The following is a 17,059-nucleotide window of genomic DNA, read 5'->3' on the forward strand; positions in this document are numbered from 1 at the left end:
TTTTAGCTTTTTTAGTTTTTTTATTAGTTTTTAGTTTTTTTTTTAGTTTTTGCCATTTTTTAGTTTTTTCAGTTTTTTTTAGTTTTTAGCTTTTTACCTTTTTTTTAGTTTTTTTTTAGTTTTTTAGCTTTTTTAGTTTTTTTTCTTTTTAGTTTTTTTGTAGTTTTTACCTTTTTTAGTTTTTTTTCTTCTTTTGTATTAGTGTGAAATAATTCAGACGTCATATGCGGACAAACACGACGTCACTCGACAGACAGACAGACAGACATAACCCAAAAACAACTTATTTTTATATATATTTATTCATATTTTTTTAGTTTTCTTTTTCTCTTTTATTTTTCAGTTTTTTCCTTTTTTTTTAGTTTTTTTCTTTTTTAGTTTTTAGTTTTTTTTTAGTTTTTTACCTTTTTTTAATTTTTTTAGTTTTTTTAGTTTTTTAGCTTTTTTAGTTTTTTTATAAGTTTTTATTTTTTTTGTAGTTTTTGCCTTTTTTTATTTTTTTCAGTTTTTTTTAGTTATTAGATTTTTACCTTTTTTTAGTTTTTTTAGTTTTTTAGCTTTTTTAGTTTTTTTTTCTTTTTTGTTTTTTTTGTAGTTTTTACCTTTTTTAGTTTTTTTCTTCTTTTGTATTAGTGTGAAATAATTCAGACGTCATATGCGGACAAACATGACGTCACCTGATCCACAGATCCACACACAGACAACTTATTTTTATATATATATAGATATATATATATATAAATATATATATATATACTTGCTGTTGGGGTGGCGCTTCGCGCCACCCCAACACCTAGTTGGTGGGGGCGCTTCGCGCCCCCCCCCCAAGCCCCCCCGCGCGCGTAAGTCGTTACGCGCCATATTAGTTACGCGCCATTGTAGTTGTGTCCCTATTTCCCACCTGTGAATATAGATAGATATATATATATATATGTATATATATGTTTTTGACTACGTAAAACTTGCGAATATACAACATTCTTTGCTGTCCCATTGTCTGTGCATATAAATAGATTGTCAGGTTTACCGACTCTTGAACATGCAACATATAATGGTCCATGGGAAAACAATCCGTATTCAGATCTATACCTCATGATTCTAATGATTGCCCTTGAGCTTTGTTGATGGTGATTGCTAATCGACGATTCCCTGTGTCGCCGTCGTCATTTATATATCCCCGTGTGCCCCCCGGTGTCCCGGTCGTCATTTATATTCCATGTGTTCCGGTCGTCATTTATGTCCCGGTGTCCCAGTCTGTGAATTCTCTTTGAGGGTCCCGGGCGTCATTGATATTCCTTGTGTCCCGGTGTCCCGGTCGTCATTCGTGTCCCGGTGTCCCAGTCTGTATATACATTCGTTTTTGAATTGGTCTTTTTTTTTAGGTTTTAGTTTTCTGCCTTTTTTTTAGTTTTTTTTAGTTATACCTCATGATTCTAATGATTGCCCTTGAGCTTTGTTGATGGTGATTGCTAATCGAACATTCTCTGTGTCCCCATCGTCATTTATATATCCCCCTGTGCCCCCCGGCGTCCCCGTTGTAGTTGTGTCCCTGTGTCCCGGTCGTCATTTATATTCCCTGTGTCCCGGTCGTCATTTGTATTCCGGTGTCCCAGTCTGTATATACATTCGTTTTTGAAATGGTAAATGATGAAATAAATTTTTGTATTTTTCCCCTTTTTTTCTTTTTATTTTTTTTGGTTTTTACATTTTTTTAGTTTTTTTAGTTTTTTCTTTTTTCTTTTTAGTTTTTTTTTTATTTTTATTTTTTTAGTTTTGTTTTTCTCCTTTATTTTTCTTTTTGTTTCCTTTTTTTAGTTTTGTTTATTTTTTAGTTTTTTTAGTTTTTTAGCTTTTTTAGTTTTTTTATTAGGTTTTAGTTTGTTTTTTTCTTTTTAGTTTTTTTTGTAGTTTTTACGTTTTTTTTAGTTTTTTTTTACTTATGTCCTGGTCGTCATTTATACTCCCTGTGTCCCGGTCGTCATTTGTGATGGTTTGTTGACGGTGTTTTGTTGATGGTGATTGCTAATTGAACATTCCTTGTGTCCCGGTCGCTTTCTCTTTGAGTGTCCCGGTCGTCATTTATATTCCCTATGTGCCGGTGTCCTGGTCGTCATTTGTGTCCCAATGTAATTTCATAATTTCGTCAGTCGAAAACATGACGTCAGTCGACACAGAAACATGAAGTCACTTGATCCACAGACAGACAGACAGACAACTTATTTTTATATATATAGATATACACATATATATATATATATATATATATATATATATATATATATATATATATATATATATATATATATATATATATATATATATATATATATATATATCTCTATTCACAGGTGGGACACAGGGACACAACTACAATGGCGCGTAACTAATATGGCGCGTAACGAATTACGCGCCTGGGGGGCTTGGGGGGGGCGAAGCGCCCCCACCAACTAGGTGTAGGGGTGGCGCGAAGTGCCACCCCAACAGCTAGTTATCTATATATATAAAAATAAGTTGTCTGTGGATGTGTCTGTCAGGTGACGTCATGTTTGTGTGTTGACAAACGTCATGAAGTTAGTTGTCATTTTTGTTATTACGGTGGCGTCATTAAAGATATTTAAGACGTGTGTTCACGTAGAAATCTATTAATGTTTAACTTTAAAATGACTGATGAACTTACAATGGCAACAGCCGAGGAAGATGCTCAAAGAGTCTATGCCAAAAAACTTGCTGCTGATAGAGAAAGTCAGAAAAGAAAGCATGCCGAGGAATCAAAAGAACAGCAAGGAAACAGGCTTGAGGCTGATAGAGAAAGAAAGAACAGAAAGCGTGCCGAGGAACTACCAGAGCAACGCGAAAGCAGACTTGCTGCTAAAAGAGAAAGTGAAAAAAGAAGGCGTGCCGAGGAACTACCAGAGCACCATGAAACCAGACTTGCTGCTAAAAGAGAAAGTGAAAAAAGAAGGCGTGCCGAGGAATCACAAGAACAGCAAGAAATCAGGCTTGCTGCTGATAGAGAAAGTAAGAAAAGAAAGCGTGCCGAGGAATCAGAGCAACCTGAAAGTTATCGCCTGGCATTCAGGTACAGCCCAGTCGATGATTATAGCTTGAGTAGATGGGGAATCATAAATTTTTACAATTGTACTTCATCAGTGATAGAAATTCTGAATTGAATGCACGTTGCGAAATTTCTCCCAACGTTGAAAGGACAATCGTTTCCCAATTGCAACATCTTTTCCACGAAAATAATAATTTAGTGCGTCTGTTCAAAACAGCCATCGATTTGATGCCTACTGATACGCATAAAATTGTTATTTCCGCTGACGAAACGCCTCCTGGCCAACATGTGCGTAGATACAATGCTCCAACTATCGACGAAGTGGCAATCGTTATGGTCGGTGATCAGTTTTTACCTCGAAATATTATTCTTCATAAGCGAAACGCTCAGTTGTTAAGAATTGCCGAAACTCATCGATGCTACGATGCCCTACAATATCCTATCATTTTTTGGGATGGAGCCGACGGCTATCACTTGAATATTAAATTGATGAATCCAGCCACTAACAAAGAAATGAATAAGAAATGCAGTGCAATGCATTATTATTCCTATAGACTAATGATTCGGCAGGATGAAGAAAATTATATTTTAAAATGCCGTGAATTGTTTCACCAATTCGTCGTTGATATGTATGCTAAAATTGAATCAGAACGTTTGCTATATATCCGCCTGAATCAGACCAAGCTCCGCTCTGAACAATACATTCATTTGCGAGATGCAGTTATAAATGACGGTAATACCACAAACGTTGGAAGATTAACAATTTTACCTTCGTCATATGCTGGCAGTCCCCGTCATATGCATGAATATGCTCAGGATGCTATTGCGTATGTTCGTCTCTATGGTCGTCCAGATTTATTTATTACATTTACATGTAATCAATCTTGGGACGAGATACTGCAGCTTTTACTTCAAGGACAATCGGCGGTTCATAGACATGACATTACGGCCCGTGTCTTCCGGCAAAAGTTGAAATCACTGATAAACTACATAGTAAAACTTGAAGTGTTTGGGTCAGTGCGATGCTGGATGTACTCAGTGGAATGGCAAAAACGAGGTTTGCCACACGCACATATACTAATCTGGCTACATAAAAAAATTACTTCGAACGAAATTGATGATGTGGTTTCCGCTGAAATACCTGATGAAAATGTCGATAAGGGGTTACATGATATTATTGTAAAAAATATGATACATGGACCTTGCGTTGCACTGAACGAAAATTCACCATGCATGGCCAAAGGAAGGTGCACAAAGCAATATCCTCGACTTTTAGTATCCAACACAATTACTGGCAATGATGGTTACCCACAATATAGAAGAAGATCTACTGAAGATGGCGGTAAAACAGCAATAATAAAGAAGCGTAACGGTACCACCATCGAAGTAGATAACCAGTGGGTTGTTCCATATTCCCCATTATTATCAAAAACATTTAATGCACACATAAACGTTGAATACTGTAACTCCGTAAAGGCAATCAAATACATATGTAAATACGTCAACAAAGGCAGTGACATGGCAGTTTTTGGTTTGCAGCCCGAAATCAAAGATATCGACGAAATCGTACAATATCAGGCTGGAAGATACATAAGCAGTAATGAAGCTGTTCTTATTCCTCGCATTCCCATGATTCCAACGGATCTGCCTTTTCAATTTAAAAGATTGCAGTTCCCAATTCCATTAGCATTTGCAATCACCATTAACAAAGCTCAAGGTCAGTCATTAGAAAAATGTGGTATAGATCTTAATACTGATTGTTTTTCCCATGGACAATTGTACGTTGCATGTTCGAGGGTCGATAAACCTGACAATCTATTTATATGCAGTGACAATTGGACAGCGAAGAATGTTGTATATTCGCAAGTTTTACGCAGTTAATTTGTATTGTATCTATCTATCTATCTATCTATATAAAAACGAGTTGTGTGTATGCATGTTTGTTTGTTTGTAAAAAGAGCGTTTGCATATGACGTCATTATTAGTACATACGGCTTTGTATATGCACAGACAATGGGAAAGCCAAGAATGTTGTATATTCGCAATTTTTACGTAGTTTGAAACACATATATAAATCTATCTATATTCACAGATGGGACACAGGGACACAACTTCAATGGCGCGTAACTAATATGGCGCGTAACGACTTACGCTCGCGGGGGGGCTTGGGGGGCGCGAAGCGCCCCACCAACTAGGTGTTGGGGTGGCGCGAAGCGCCACCCCAACAGCTAGTATATATATATAAATAAGTTGTCTGTCTGTCTGTCGAGTGACGTCATTATATGACGTCTGAATTATTTCATCATATACCAATTCAAAAACGAATGTATTCAAGCCGAAGTAGCTGAGTTGGTAAAGCGTTATGTTCCAGGTTCCAGGTCCGAAAGGTTCCAGGTTCGAACCTTGGCTTTAGCATTAATACAAAAGAAGAAAAAAACTAAAAAAGGTAAAAACTACAAAAAAAAACTAAAAAGAAAATACTAAAAAACTAAAAAAGCTAAAAAACTAAAAAAAACTAAAAAAAGGTGAAAAACTAAAAAAACTAAAAAAGTAAAAACTACAAAAAAACAAAAAAGAAAAAAAACAAAAACTAATAGAAAAAAACTAAAAAAAACTAAAAACTGAAAAAGAAAAAAAAAACTAAAAATGGAAAAAAACTGAAAAATAAAGGAGAAAAAGAAAACTAAAAACCGGGACACAGGGAATATAAATGACGACCGGGACACTCAAAGAGAAATTACAGACTGGGACACAAATAACGACCGGAAGATATAAATGACGACCGGGACACTCAAAGATAAATTACAGACCGGGACACAGGGAATATAAATGACGACTGGGACTTTCAAAGAGAAATTACAGACTGGGACACTGGGACACAAATGACGACCGGGACACTGGGAGTATAAATGACGACCGGGACACAGGGACACAACTACAAGGGGGATGCCGGGGGCACAGGGGGGAAATATAAATGACGACGGGGACACAGGGAATGTTCGATTAGCAATTAACATCAACAAAGCTCAAGGGCAATCATTAGAATAATCAGGTATAGATCTGAATATGGATTGTTTTTCCCATGGACAATTTTATGTTGCATGTTCAAGAGTCGGTAAACCTGACAATCTATTTATATGCACAGACAATGGGACATCGAAGAATGTTGTATATTCGCAAGTTTTACGTAGTTAAAAACATATATATATATATATATATATATATATATATATATATATATATATATATATATATATATATATATATATATATATATATATATATATATATATATATATATATATATATATATATATATATATATATATATATATATATATATATATATATATATATGTTGTGCCCACAGCGAAATAGGTAACGCTTTTTCGATGCCGATGATAGTATTTATTTTAATATTTCGGTTGCTGTAGGTTGGAGTTCGTTGTTTACTGTAAACTAGGTTGCAGCTACTACCAGCTTACTGTTGTACTAAAAAAAGAGTATAATGCACTTTCCATAAATTTCAGTTTAGAATTCATTTAAGGTATTGTTAATTAAACGGAGGACACTCATGAATTGCGCTCTGTAAGATCTGAGAAAACTAGTTTCATAGCCACAAGGCAAGTTAAGGGAGACAGAATGCATTGTACTTATATAATTGGGCTATATATTTGCACGTTAGTGGGGGGGGGGGGGGTAAAGTATAGTGGATCTGCATGCAAAATGTGTTAGTTACACTTATTGTGCATCTTATGAAGTAAGTATTGTTTTCTAACTTCATGCTGTCAAAATACTTTACCCTCCCCCATAATGTAGTCACCTGTCTCTCGTCACTTTTCTTTGTGACTATCAATCAATCAATCAATCAATTTATTGATACTAAAAGAAAAAACTATTACAAAAGTAAAGTGGTTACTAGGCCCAAGAAGCTTTGCTTGTAATGGACCACAGAGAACAAGAATAAAACACTACTATAAAATATATACAAAAAAAAAAAAAAAAAAAAAAAAAAAAAAAAAAAAAAAAAAAAAAAAAAAAAAAAAAAAAAAAAAAAAAAAAAAAAAAAAAAAAAAAAGAAAGAAAAAAAAAAACACTGGAACAAGACAAGGACATTGAATAGATAGAATATTTAACAGATAGAAGATTTAGAAGGAGATTAACATATAGCTGAAAATGATTTTAAAAGAAGAGAAGAGACATACAAATTAGGAAAGGATTAATAAAGAGAGAAAAATTATTGAATTGGAAATACCCGACGAAATAATGCCTTTGCAGAAAGAAAAAGAGGGACATCCGAAGGGATGGAGTTCCATAATAGAATTGATTGATATACTGGAGACCTCTGGCTTGCTGTAGAAGATCGTTTTGGTAAAATAAATCGTCGAGAAGAATTACGTAAAGAAGAAAAGTACCTACCTGAGCCTGTCCGTGAGAAAAACTGCTGTAGGGGCGGTGGGAGAGTACCTAGAAAAGCAGAATGCGCAAAATAAAGGGTACTTTTACCTATAATATGATCCAGCGGAGCTATTCCAGTATCATTATAAAGATCAGAGGAAGGGTAAAGCCGAGGGAGAAGAAAAGTAGCCTTCACTGCCCTATTTTGGGCTCTTTGAAGTGAGCAGAGAAGAGATTTATTATTATTACCCCAGACAGAGCAGCAATAAGAAAGGTAAGGATAAATAAAAGCATAATAAAGAGAAACCATAATATCAGGAGGAAGAAATGAGTTAATCCGGTTCAACATTGAAGACTGGCGGAGGATTAAGGAACGGGTGTGAGTTATATGCGGTTTGAAAGAAAGAAAACAGTCAAGATACACACCAAGAAATTTCACCACAGTAGCTTGTGGTATAATATCATTCCCAAAAGTCAGGGTGATTGGCTCCTTTACGTCTCGCATACGGTAAGGGGTCCTGAAGTTGACAATGGCACTCTTTCGGCTGTTAAGAGCCATACCATTTGACCAGCACCAATCCTTTACTTTATCAAGAAGACCTTGAGCCATAGAAGTGGCAGATGGCAGGTCCACCGCAGCAATGAAAAAGTTACTGTCATCAGCAAAAAGAACAGGGTGAACATGGGGATGAAGACCATCAACAAGATCATTGATGTAAATTAGAAATAAAAGTGGACCAAGCACAGAGCCTTGTGGGACACCTTTCAATACAGGCAAAGTAGAGGAAGAAGTACAGTTAACCAAAACATACTGAGATCTCTCTGAGAGGTAGGACCTAAACCATTCTAGTGGGACTCCATGCACTCCAAATAAAGATAGTTTAGACAGAAGAACATTATGGTCAACCATATCAAAGGCCTTAGAAAAGTCGAGAAATAGACCCAAAACACACAAGCCCTTGTCCAGATTAACACGCACAAACTCAGTTGCATCAGAAAGTGCGTGCAAGGTAGAGAATGAGGGACGAAAACCATACTGATGGTTAGTGATGAGAGGATTTCCAGCAGTCGAATTAGTACTAAATAAAAATGAAGAGAGTCGACGATACACTACTTTTTCAACAACCTTTGAGATGACGGGAAGAAGAGAAATAGGTCTGTAATTTGAAATTAGAGAAGAATCACCTTTTTTATGCAAGGGTACAACGGTAGCAACTTTAAATAAATGAGGAAAAATACCAGAAGAAAGAGAGAGGTTAGTTATGTGTGAGATGGGATGAGAAACAAACTGACTGATTTTTTTAAGGACATTATTACTCAAACCAAAACTATCAACTGAACAACTACTTGGAAGTTGAGAAATAATACTAGAAATCTCAGTAGTACTACATGGGGAAAGGAAAAAAGACTTCTCTGTCATAGGAAAACAACTTACTCTACTCAGGGGTGGAATGAGAACTGAGGGAAGTGTGGTGAAATACGAATTGAAGGCACTTGCTAAGGATTTTTTATCCACAACAGATCCATCAGCTTTCCTATAAAGAGATGGGGAAGATTGTTTGAGTTTCTTACGGGAGAGAGCTTCATTAATTACAGTCCAAACCTTGCGCAAATTCCCTTTACACTCATTAATTCGACGTGAAAAATACAGCTTTTTTGCTAAGCGAACTGAAGAAGTGAGCACATTTTTGTAATGTTTATACTTCAGAAGATCTTCCTGTGTCTTACTTTTACATGCAGCCTTGAACAAAGACGCCTTCATATGGGTTGCATTGATCAGACCTCTAGACATCCATGGGCATTTAGGTGTAAAATTCCTTGGCCTCTTTCTAAGAGGAAAATGCTTATCCAACAGAGTGCCCATACGACACAAAAATAATCTAGTTGCACAATCAGCATCATTAGCTTCAAGAACACTAGACCAATCATTACTCTGAAGACTATGTATTAAATTAGAAATTTCTCTATCTGTAAAAGTTCTAAAAGAAGACTTGCCTTTCTCATCCACAGTAATCTCTGTTTTAGGCACAGATAGTGATAGATAAATAGGGAAGTGATCAGAAAGATCAGTGAAAACAAGACCAGACGAGAACTTCAAATTAGGAGAAAGAGAAGTGAAAATATTATCTATTAAAGTGGCAGAATTTCTTGAAGGGTCAACGCGTGAAGGAAAAAAAATTGAAGGAAGTAGCCCAGAAGAAGAAAATACATCAAAAAGATGGTCACATTCATCATTTGATCCAACATTTAACATATTACAATTAAAGTCTCCCAAAACACAAATCCGTTTTTTAGAGAAAGTCCCCACACCAGAAAGCTGATCAAGCAAATCACAGAACAGATGTGTTGGAAAAGGAGGGGGCTTATAAAACAAACAAACAGTATCACATGCAACCTGGCTTTTCAGATCAATAACAAGAGAATAAACTGTCCTACTATTAGACACCACCGATGTAAACAAGGATTCAAGATCAGATCTTCTACAAAATTCAATACTAGATTTTATGAACAAAGAAATACCCCCAGAACACTTTGTTACCATTCTAGGGACATGAATAGCAATATAACCATGCATGTCATAAGCTGTAAAATTATCACTGTCAGATAACCATGTTTCCGTCAAGCCTATGACATCAAAAGGGCAAGAATTATCAGACCACAGATACGATTTAAGAGTGTCCCACTTATCTCTTATCCCACGCACATTCAAACAAAAAACATTAAAGCAACTGTTTGAAGAGAGTGAGGGCATAATATTATCACAATAATCAATGGTGGTGTGATAATTACAGCTAGAACTAACCATAGATTCAAGGAGAGGGTCAGAAGTGTGTGCCTCTTGTTTACCAGCACTACTTGGTTGATCAAATATAACTGAATTAAGAATAGAAGAATTCATAAGGAAAGAGAAATCACCCATATTTATCTCAGACATATAAAACCTTCACAAACGACACACTATCCATAGTACACTTGAAGGTAATGGAATCATAAACAAAGAAAAAGAAATATCAGTGGGATGGCAAATATTAACCAAAGAAAGGGGTCAAATAATGTGGCACCAATCAGGAAAAGATGAGCTGTGAGTGTTAAGGCATGACAAACAATGACAGAAATTAGGCTACATAAAGGCAATAGGATCTCAAACAAATATAAAGAGACATTAGTAGGATGGCTCATAATATTTGAAGAATAGGCTAAATTTACAATATGGGACCAGTAAAATTTACGTGAGCTGTAAGTGTGCTGACATGACAAAAGTGTGATAGAAAATAGCATACATGAAGGTGATAGGAACACAAACAAATACAAATAAATATCAATGGTAAGACACACAATATTCAAAGTATAAGACCAAAATAGATTTGAGCAATCAAAATTATGTGATCTGCATGTGAACACACAGAACAAAGATATGGTAGAATTAAGGCAAAATAAATTTGTCAAAGTACTGGCCAAAAGTATAATGTGGAGCCAGTCAAGATTATAAGAGCTGCAATTATGCTGACATGACAAGAATATGATAGAAATTGGCCTACATGAAGGTGAGAAAGTCAAAAACAAAAATAAAAAAAATTCAGTAGGATGGCATATATTAATCATAATATTGGCCCAAAATATAATATGGGAACAGTCAAAACTCGATGAGCTGCAAGTGTGCAGACACAACAAGAACGTTCTAGAAGCCATGCAACATGATGGTGATAGGATCACAAACAAACATAATGAAAAATCAGTGGAAAGGCACATATTAATTAAAGGAGTGGCACAAAATATAATGTGTAACCAGTTAAAATTATGTGAGCTATAAGTATGCTGACATGACAAGAGTAAAACAGAAAGCAAACTACATGAAGGTGGTAGAATCACAAACAAACATAGAGCAATATTAGTGGGAAGGGACATATCATCCAAGGTATTGCCCCAAAGCATAATATGGCACAAGTCAGAATTATGTGAAGACAGTGAAGAGTGAAAAAGGAAAAATGTAAGAACATAAAATAAATTCATACAAAAACAATTCAACATATTATAACAAAGTGAACTAAAATCCATCACTTTAATTCTCTGCATTTGCAGCACACAAATCAATTTCATCCTGATCACTGAACTTAACTACTCTTCCAGACTGAGTTTTATACAGGATATCACCTTTACTGGACCAAACATTACGTAAACCAAGCTTTGACTTGGCATATGAAAGAAGCTGTAAGCGTGGTTTTGTAAGCATCTCAGAAAATAGTGTCCCAGATCCTTTCAAATCCTTCTTTTGTCTGAGAAGCAGTTGGCGAATTCGTAAATTACAAAATTCTACAACTATGGGTCTGGGTTTGGCAGATGGTTTGCCAATTCTTTTGGCTGATACAACATCAGACTGGGTAATTGGTATGCCAGGAAATTTCACAGCACATAGTGACATGAACTGACTTTCAGTGTTTTCAATGGGGGCATCTTCTTTCACCCCAAAGACAATAATTTGGTTGCTCAAAGCCTGCTGTTCAAAACGATCATTTAATCTTGCCAGGTTAGACTGGATAGGCTTGAAAGAGCTCTCAAGGTCTTTCATTGATGACCCTAGAGTAGTCAAAGAAGATTCAATTGAAGATATGCGTTTATTATAGCTTTCAAGGGTCTTATCAACTAGACTACTAAGATCTAGACTGAGGCCAGCATACACATCCTGCTTGATTGCATCCAGCTTATCTGAAGAAATAGTGGCATCATGTTGAATGAATGCCTGTTCCTCTTTCATTTTGGTCACAGCCTCATCTACCTGGGTAGAGATCTTGGCCAATATGAGGTCATCAAGTAACCCTTTCACTGAAGATTTAAGGCTGTCAGGATGCAGTGAATCTGCTAACATTTTGTGTTTAATTTTTATATTATTCATGTGGCTAGTCAGGATGAGTATTTGCTCTGAGACAGATTCTGATCCAGAGAATTGGAGTGAGCTGTCTGACCTAAGTTCACGGGGTGGCTTGATTTGACCTTTCATTACTTACTTAATGTGAACAACAAGACAGGTACAGAGTAAGCAGTAGTATATGGCAGGCTGGGTATAAGGCAGGATATGGTTCACAATCTAGCAGCAAATTTCAAATAACAAAGCAGGAGCAAATTAAAATTAGCATAGGTCTCACCTGATGAGTCCCCTCTTACACCCCAGGGGTAGGGGCTGCTGAGTATGCCTGCCTTTACCCACTGGTAGGCAGGCAGAACCAGTACGTCGGGCTGCTTAAAGCGTTGTTGGTAATGCCACAAGACTTCAGATTACTCCAGTTAATATTAACACGTCTTTTCAATTTTTAAATTGATCTTATCGATCAATTTATCTTATCGAGCGTGATTCTTAAGTGTGTTCCGCTGAATGAACAAGTACTCCTATTGATATTTACTTCCAAAAAAAAGCATAAAGTTAAGATTTTCTCTAAAATGCAACGTAGAAATACGGGAAATGAGGGTAAAAGGATATTAATGTTATCGAAACTTCTGAAAGTCGAGTAATTAGAAATTGAAATGTTAAAGTAAATGTTACTTCAGAATGTAAAATCGAATATAAAAAGAAATGTTCTTCTAGGTTTTTGCTAATTTTACTGGAATATTTGGTTTTCTATAATAATCTTTTGGTTTTAAAAATTGAGTTATATTAACTGGGTTTTTATATCTCAATAATTGTGAATGTGTAGATAGCAGATATGGATATACATTCCCGTGATGGGTAATTCCCTCTGTCATTTCTGCTATCTTACCTTAGAGTCTACCAACATATCCGTGCCGTTGCATTCGCGTGATTTAAATTTTCTTTTAGTATGGACTAACTAAGACTTGTCTCTTCTTAGATACTGGCCGCCTTCGTAAGGTGTTCCATGAGATTGCTGCTGACTTTCAAAGTAGCATAATATTTAATCAGCTTCAACACTTTGAAAGAGCTCTTGAACCCCACGTTCAGCAACTGCGAAGTGTTTTGAAAGACATACCGAAACAACATCATAAGTATGCAGAACTTAAGGAAGTAAGTAAAACTAGAAGTGAGTAGGCGTAGGTAGAGCTTAAGAAGAAATTACTTAAAACTTACTTAAGAAGTAAGCAAGAACTACCTAAAAAGTTTGGGCTAAATAGTATTTCGAATCTGTCCAAGACAATGGTTGTCTTGATTTGCAGTAAACCGTAATCTATTTCTGATTACACTTCTGTTTTGTACTGCAAAGGAAACAAAATTGTCCCATTACATTCATTTCAGCTAATCAGGTTGTAGAAAAGGGGGTAAAGTTTTTGAAATGACTTCTCATATATATTGTAAAATCTAATTTAATCGGAAAATTTGGACTAAAGAGTACGATAAATATGCCCAAAACTTTAGTTGTCTTATTTTACACACTGTCTATTGCTCATCTAATTCTATTCTGTACTGCATATGAGTCAACAGGGTTCCTGAGTTTCTTGTCAACCAATTCGGCTGGAGAAGGAGGGGGAGGGTCTAGTTTTTGAAAAAAATCCTTTGCAATCGTATCGACATCAACCACTACAATGCTATGCTCTGAAATGGACAAAAAAGTTTTCTGCTATTTCCATTTAAACGCAAGCGCTAGTTTTAATTGTTTCTATATCATTTATTTCTACATCCTTGTATGTTATATTCCTTGTAACATTTTATATGGATGTTTTCTGGTGCTTATAAGCTCTTCTGACAAACGTAAGCTTCTGAAATCTTGGGGGTGTTGTATCTGTGCTTTATCTCTTTAATTTTAGCAATAAAAATAGGAAGAAGTAAAGTTGTATTTTTTGGAGATCTCGAAAATGTATTGTTAATAAGCTATTGCTATGTAGAATTAAGTAATATGCTAAGGGTTGTCCAACCTAATTAGCTGTCATTCAGTTTTGTCTTAGCGTTGACCTGATGCCGAAGTCCACGTTCGACACATTTAGGACAGTTGAGACAGAAATACAGATAAATTCTGGATTGAGTAATAGGCTAGGGGTTGTTCAACCTAATTTGTTGTCGCTCAGTTTGGGTCATTGATTTTTGTCTTGATTTTGACTGACTAAAATGATTTAAGACTTCATCTACATTGATTTTCCTTTGCTTATGAATATGAGCCAGCACAATTTTGTTCAGTTAGTCATTCAATTGTCATACGCTGCCCTGATGTCAAAGCCCATCTTCGGCATAATTAGCGCTGTTGAGACAGAAACATAGACAAATTCTGAAAACAATTAAAAATATTCCTAAAATACTTACATCATTCCTAAGAGCGCTTCATTTTAACTATTTACCCCCCCCCTCCCCCCACATCTCATTGCGCACAGGTGCAGCTCAAGGTATTTAATTTTCATGAATATTTCTGTAAGTGACTCTTGTTTCAACTTAATACCATTCAAATATAATCAGCGTTGATGATATTAGGAAACGAAAAAAATACATCGAAAACAAACGATTTGGTTTATACATTTGCACATATAGAAGAGGGGGTTTTGGGTAAAGTAAACTGAATCGCTCTTAGGAGAATTGTATCAGTAAGTAGTTATAATAATTACTCACTAATTACTTACTTACAAACATAAATAATTTATTATAATTGTAGGCTGTTTCCTTCTCATTAGCCCCAATTGTGCACAAATATGTGGAGACGTATATTACCCCCCCCCCTCCAAAAAATAACTTGAAAACTATTAAAATCAGTATATAATGATTTTAGCTTGAAAACACTCATAAATTTCAGCTTCAATTTTGGCAGTAACTTGAAATTTTTGCATTTTATACGCGTCGCTTCTATCACGCCTAGTATGTACTTTGGCAAACTGTTCTGGATAATAATAACTTCATTATAGACTCTATAATCTTGTATTACTTTGATTTTTTCATGCCCTGTGATTTAGACAGTTAAGCACTTTTTTAGTAAGTAAAATGTAATGATTATGATAAAAAAAAAAGAATTTTCCGTTTTTCTTAGCCAAAATGTGTCCATTTGACGATTTAACACTTCCCAAAGAAGGATCCGAGACAGTTTTCCTATTCGTTCTAAAAGGTAAGATCAGCAGATGAGTAAACGTTCAATCGTACTATTACTTTCCTGATGTTTACTACCGTGCTAGGTATAAGCCTAGAATTTTTTCCCTTGACAAGGAAACTTATCAAGAAAACAACTCTTACTTTATAATATACAGAACAATTGTAGTTAACACATCTTGCATGCTGCTAAACCTTTTCTCCAAATAATTCAGTGTTTTTCTACTGTTTCTGAAAAAAATTCTAGTCTTCCTTTAGCTTTGAAAGTCAAGTAATTACTACTAAAACAAAGTGCCATCTACAATTTTTGTTTATTGAAGACGATAAAGTAATTGCAGAAATGTCAACACAAAATTCCTGAAAAGAGTCTCTTGACTGAAGACAATTATATGAAAAAATATAGATTGTGTGTGGTTTCAGAAAACGGGCAAAATCTTAAATTGGCTTTTGGAAATGCTTTTCAGTAATCATCCCAGAAGTTTTAAAATGTCAGATACGACCTTTAGACGTGACAGTGACGTCACCTTAAAGTTGCGTCTTTAAATAGAGGTAAAGTTTTCTGTCGAAATCACTATGGGGAAAAATAATACATTCGGTGTTCGGCATTATGACACTGCTAAACTAAGTTAGTATAGGACTAAATCTAAATAAGAAATTTTCTTTCAGACTGAAGTTGAACTGAGTGATGAGCTGTTTACATGGAGATTGGTTTGTAGTTTATACAGTGATAGATTCCTTGTTGCAACGCAAACGGAATCACCTGAATATACTGTTGAGCAGCTTTTACTTCGGAAGGAATATGTCTCCGAAAAGGAAATCATTGATCATTTGGTACAGTCTGATACTCAGATCCGTCAAGCTCAATTGGTTATTGACTGGTTGGAATTGACGGCTTTAGAAGGGTCGAATCTTCTTGCGGAGAAAAACTCGGAGCTAATGATTTGTGGAAGCAAAGGATGGGAAATGACCCTGGTTGAGCTGGAGGTAGGTTTCTGGTGAGGGAACACAAGAACTTTTTAAAGAGTGGGAGCGAGAAAAATGGAAATAAATAAACGAATTGTATGAAAAATATGGCAAATCACGGTAAAAATCGTTAGAATCATGAGGCTTTGCGAAAAGAGGATTAAGTTTCTCCCCCTTTACTTAGGCCCTTACTTTATTCACCATTTTTTCCCTGCGCAGCATAATTTCTATATATTTATTTTCCAGAATATTGATTTAAAAAAAACACCCCCCCCCCCAGATAAAAAAAATCCTAAAAAAACTATATTAAAACCTAAAATAAGTAGAAATCCTTATAATTAAACAAATGAAACTTAAAAAGACTAGAAATTACCAAAAATAAGAGTGAGGCTGGCCGTCCTGCAATCACTGTGATGGGTATCCTGGATTTAATGCTTTTGGGCTCTGAAAATCCCATATCTTGAATATTCACGTGGATTTCCGTCAAAGTTTCCTGTTCTTCAAAAAATACCATGCCCTTAGACATATTTTGGAGAAAAGGCTTCGACAGCCTTGGTTGACATAAAAGTATATTTTTTTGTCAATATGTTTAAACAAAACTGCATCTAGCGTGACTATTCCCTGTAGAATACTCC

At 35.5% G+C, this 17,059-nt stretch overlaps 1 protein-coding gene across 1 annotated transcript in view; it reads left to right on the forward strand.

Moving 5' to 3' along the window:
* Positions 1-17,059, forward strand: part of LOC136040110 (nuclear pore complex protein Nup107-like) — a 104,308-nt gene that overhangs the window by 27,505 nt on the left and 59,744 nt on the right. The window contains exons 3-4 of the mRNA XM_065724205.1: positions 13,294-13,466; positions 16,128-16,445. Coding sequence (XP_065580277.1) covers positions 13,294-13,466; positions 16,128-16,445 — 491 coding nt within the window. The remainder of the gene's footprint in view (positions 1-13,293; positions 13,467-16,127; positions 16,446-17,059) is intronic.

Source organism: Artemia franciscana, chromosome 20, assembly GCF_032884065.1.
Source record: "Artemia franciscana chromosome 20, ASM3288406v1, whole genome shotgun sequence".
Classification (NCBI taxonomy): Eukaryota; Metazoa; Arthropoda; class Branchiopoda; order Anostraca; family Artemiidae; genus Artemia; species Artemia franciscana.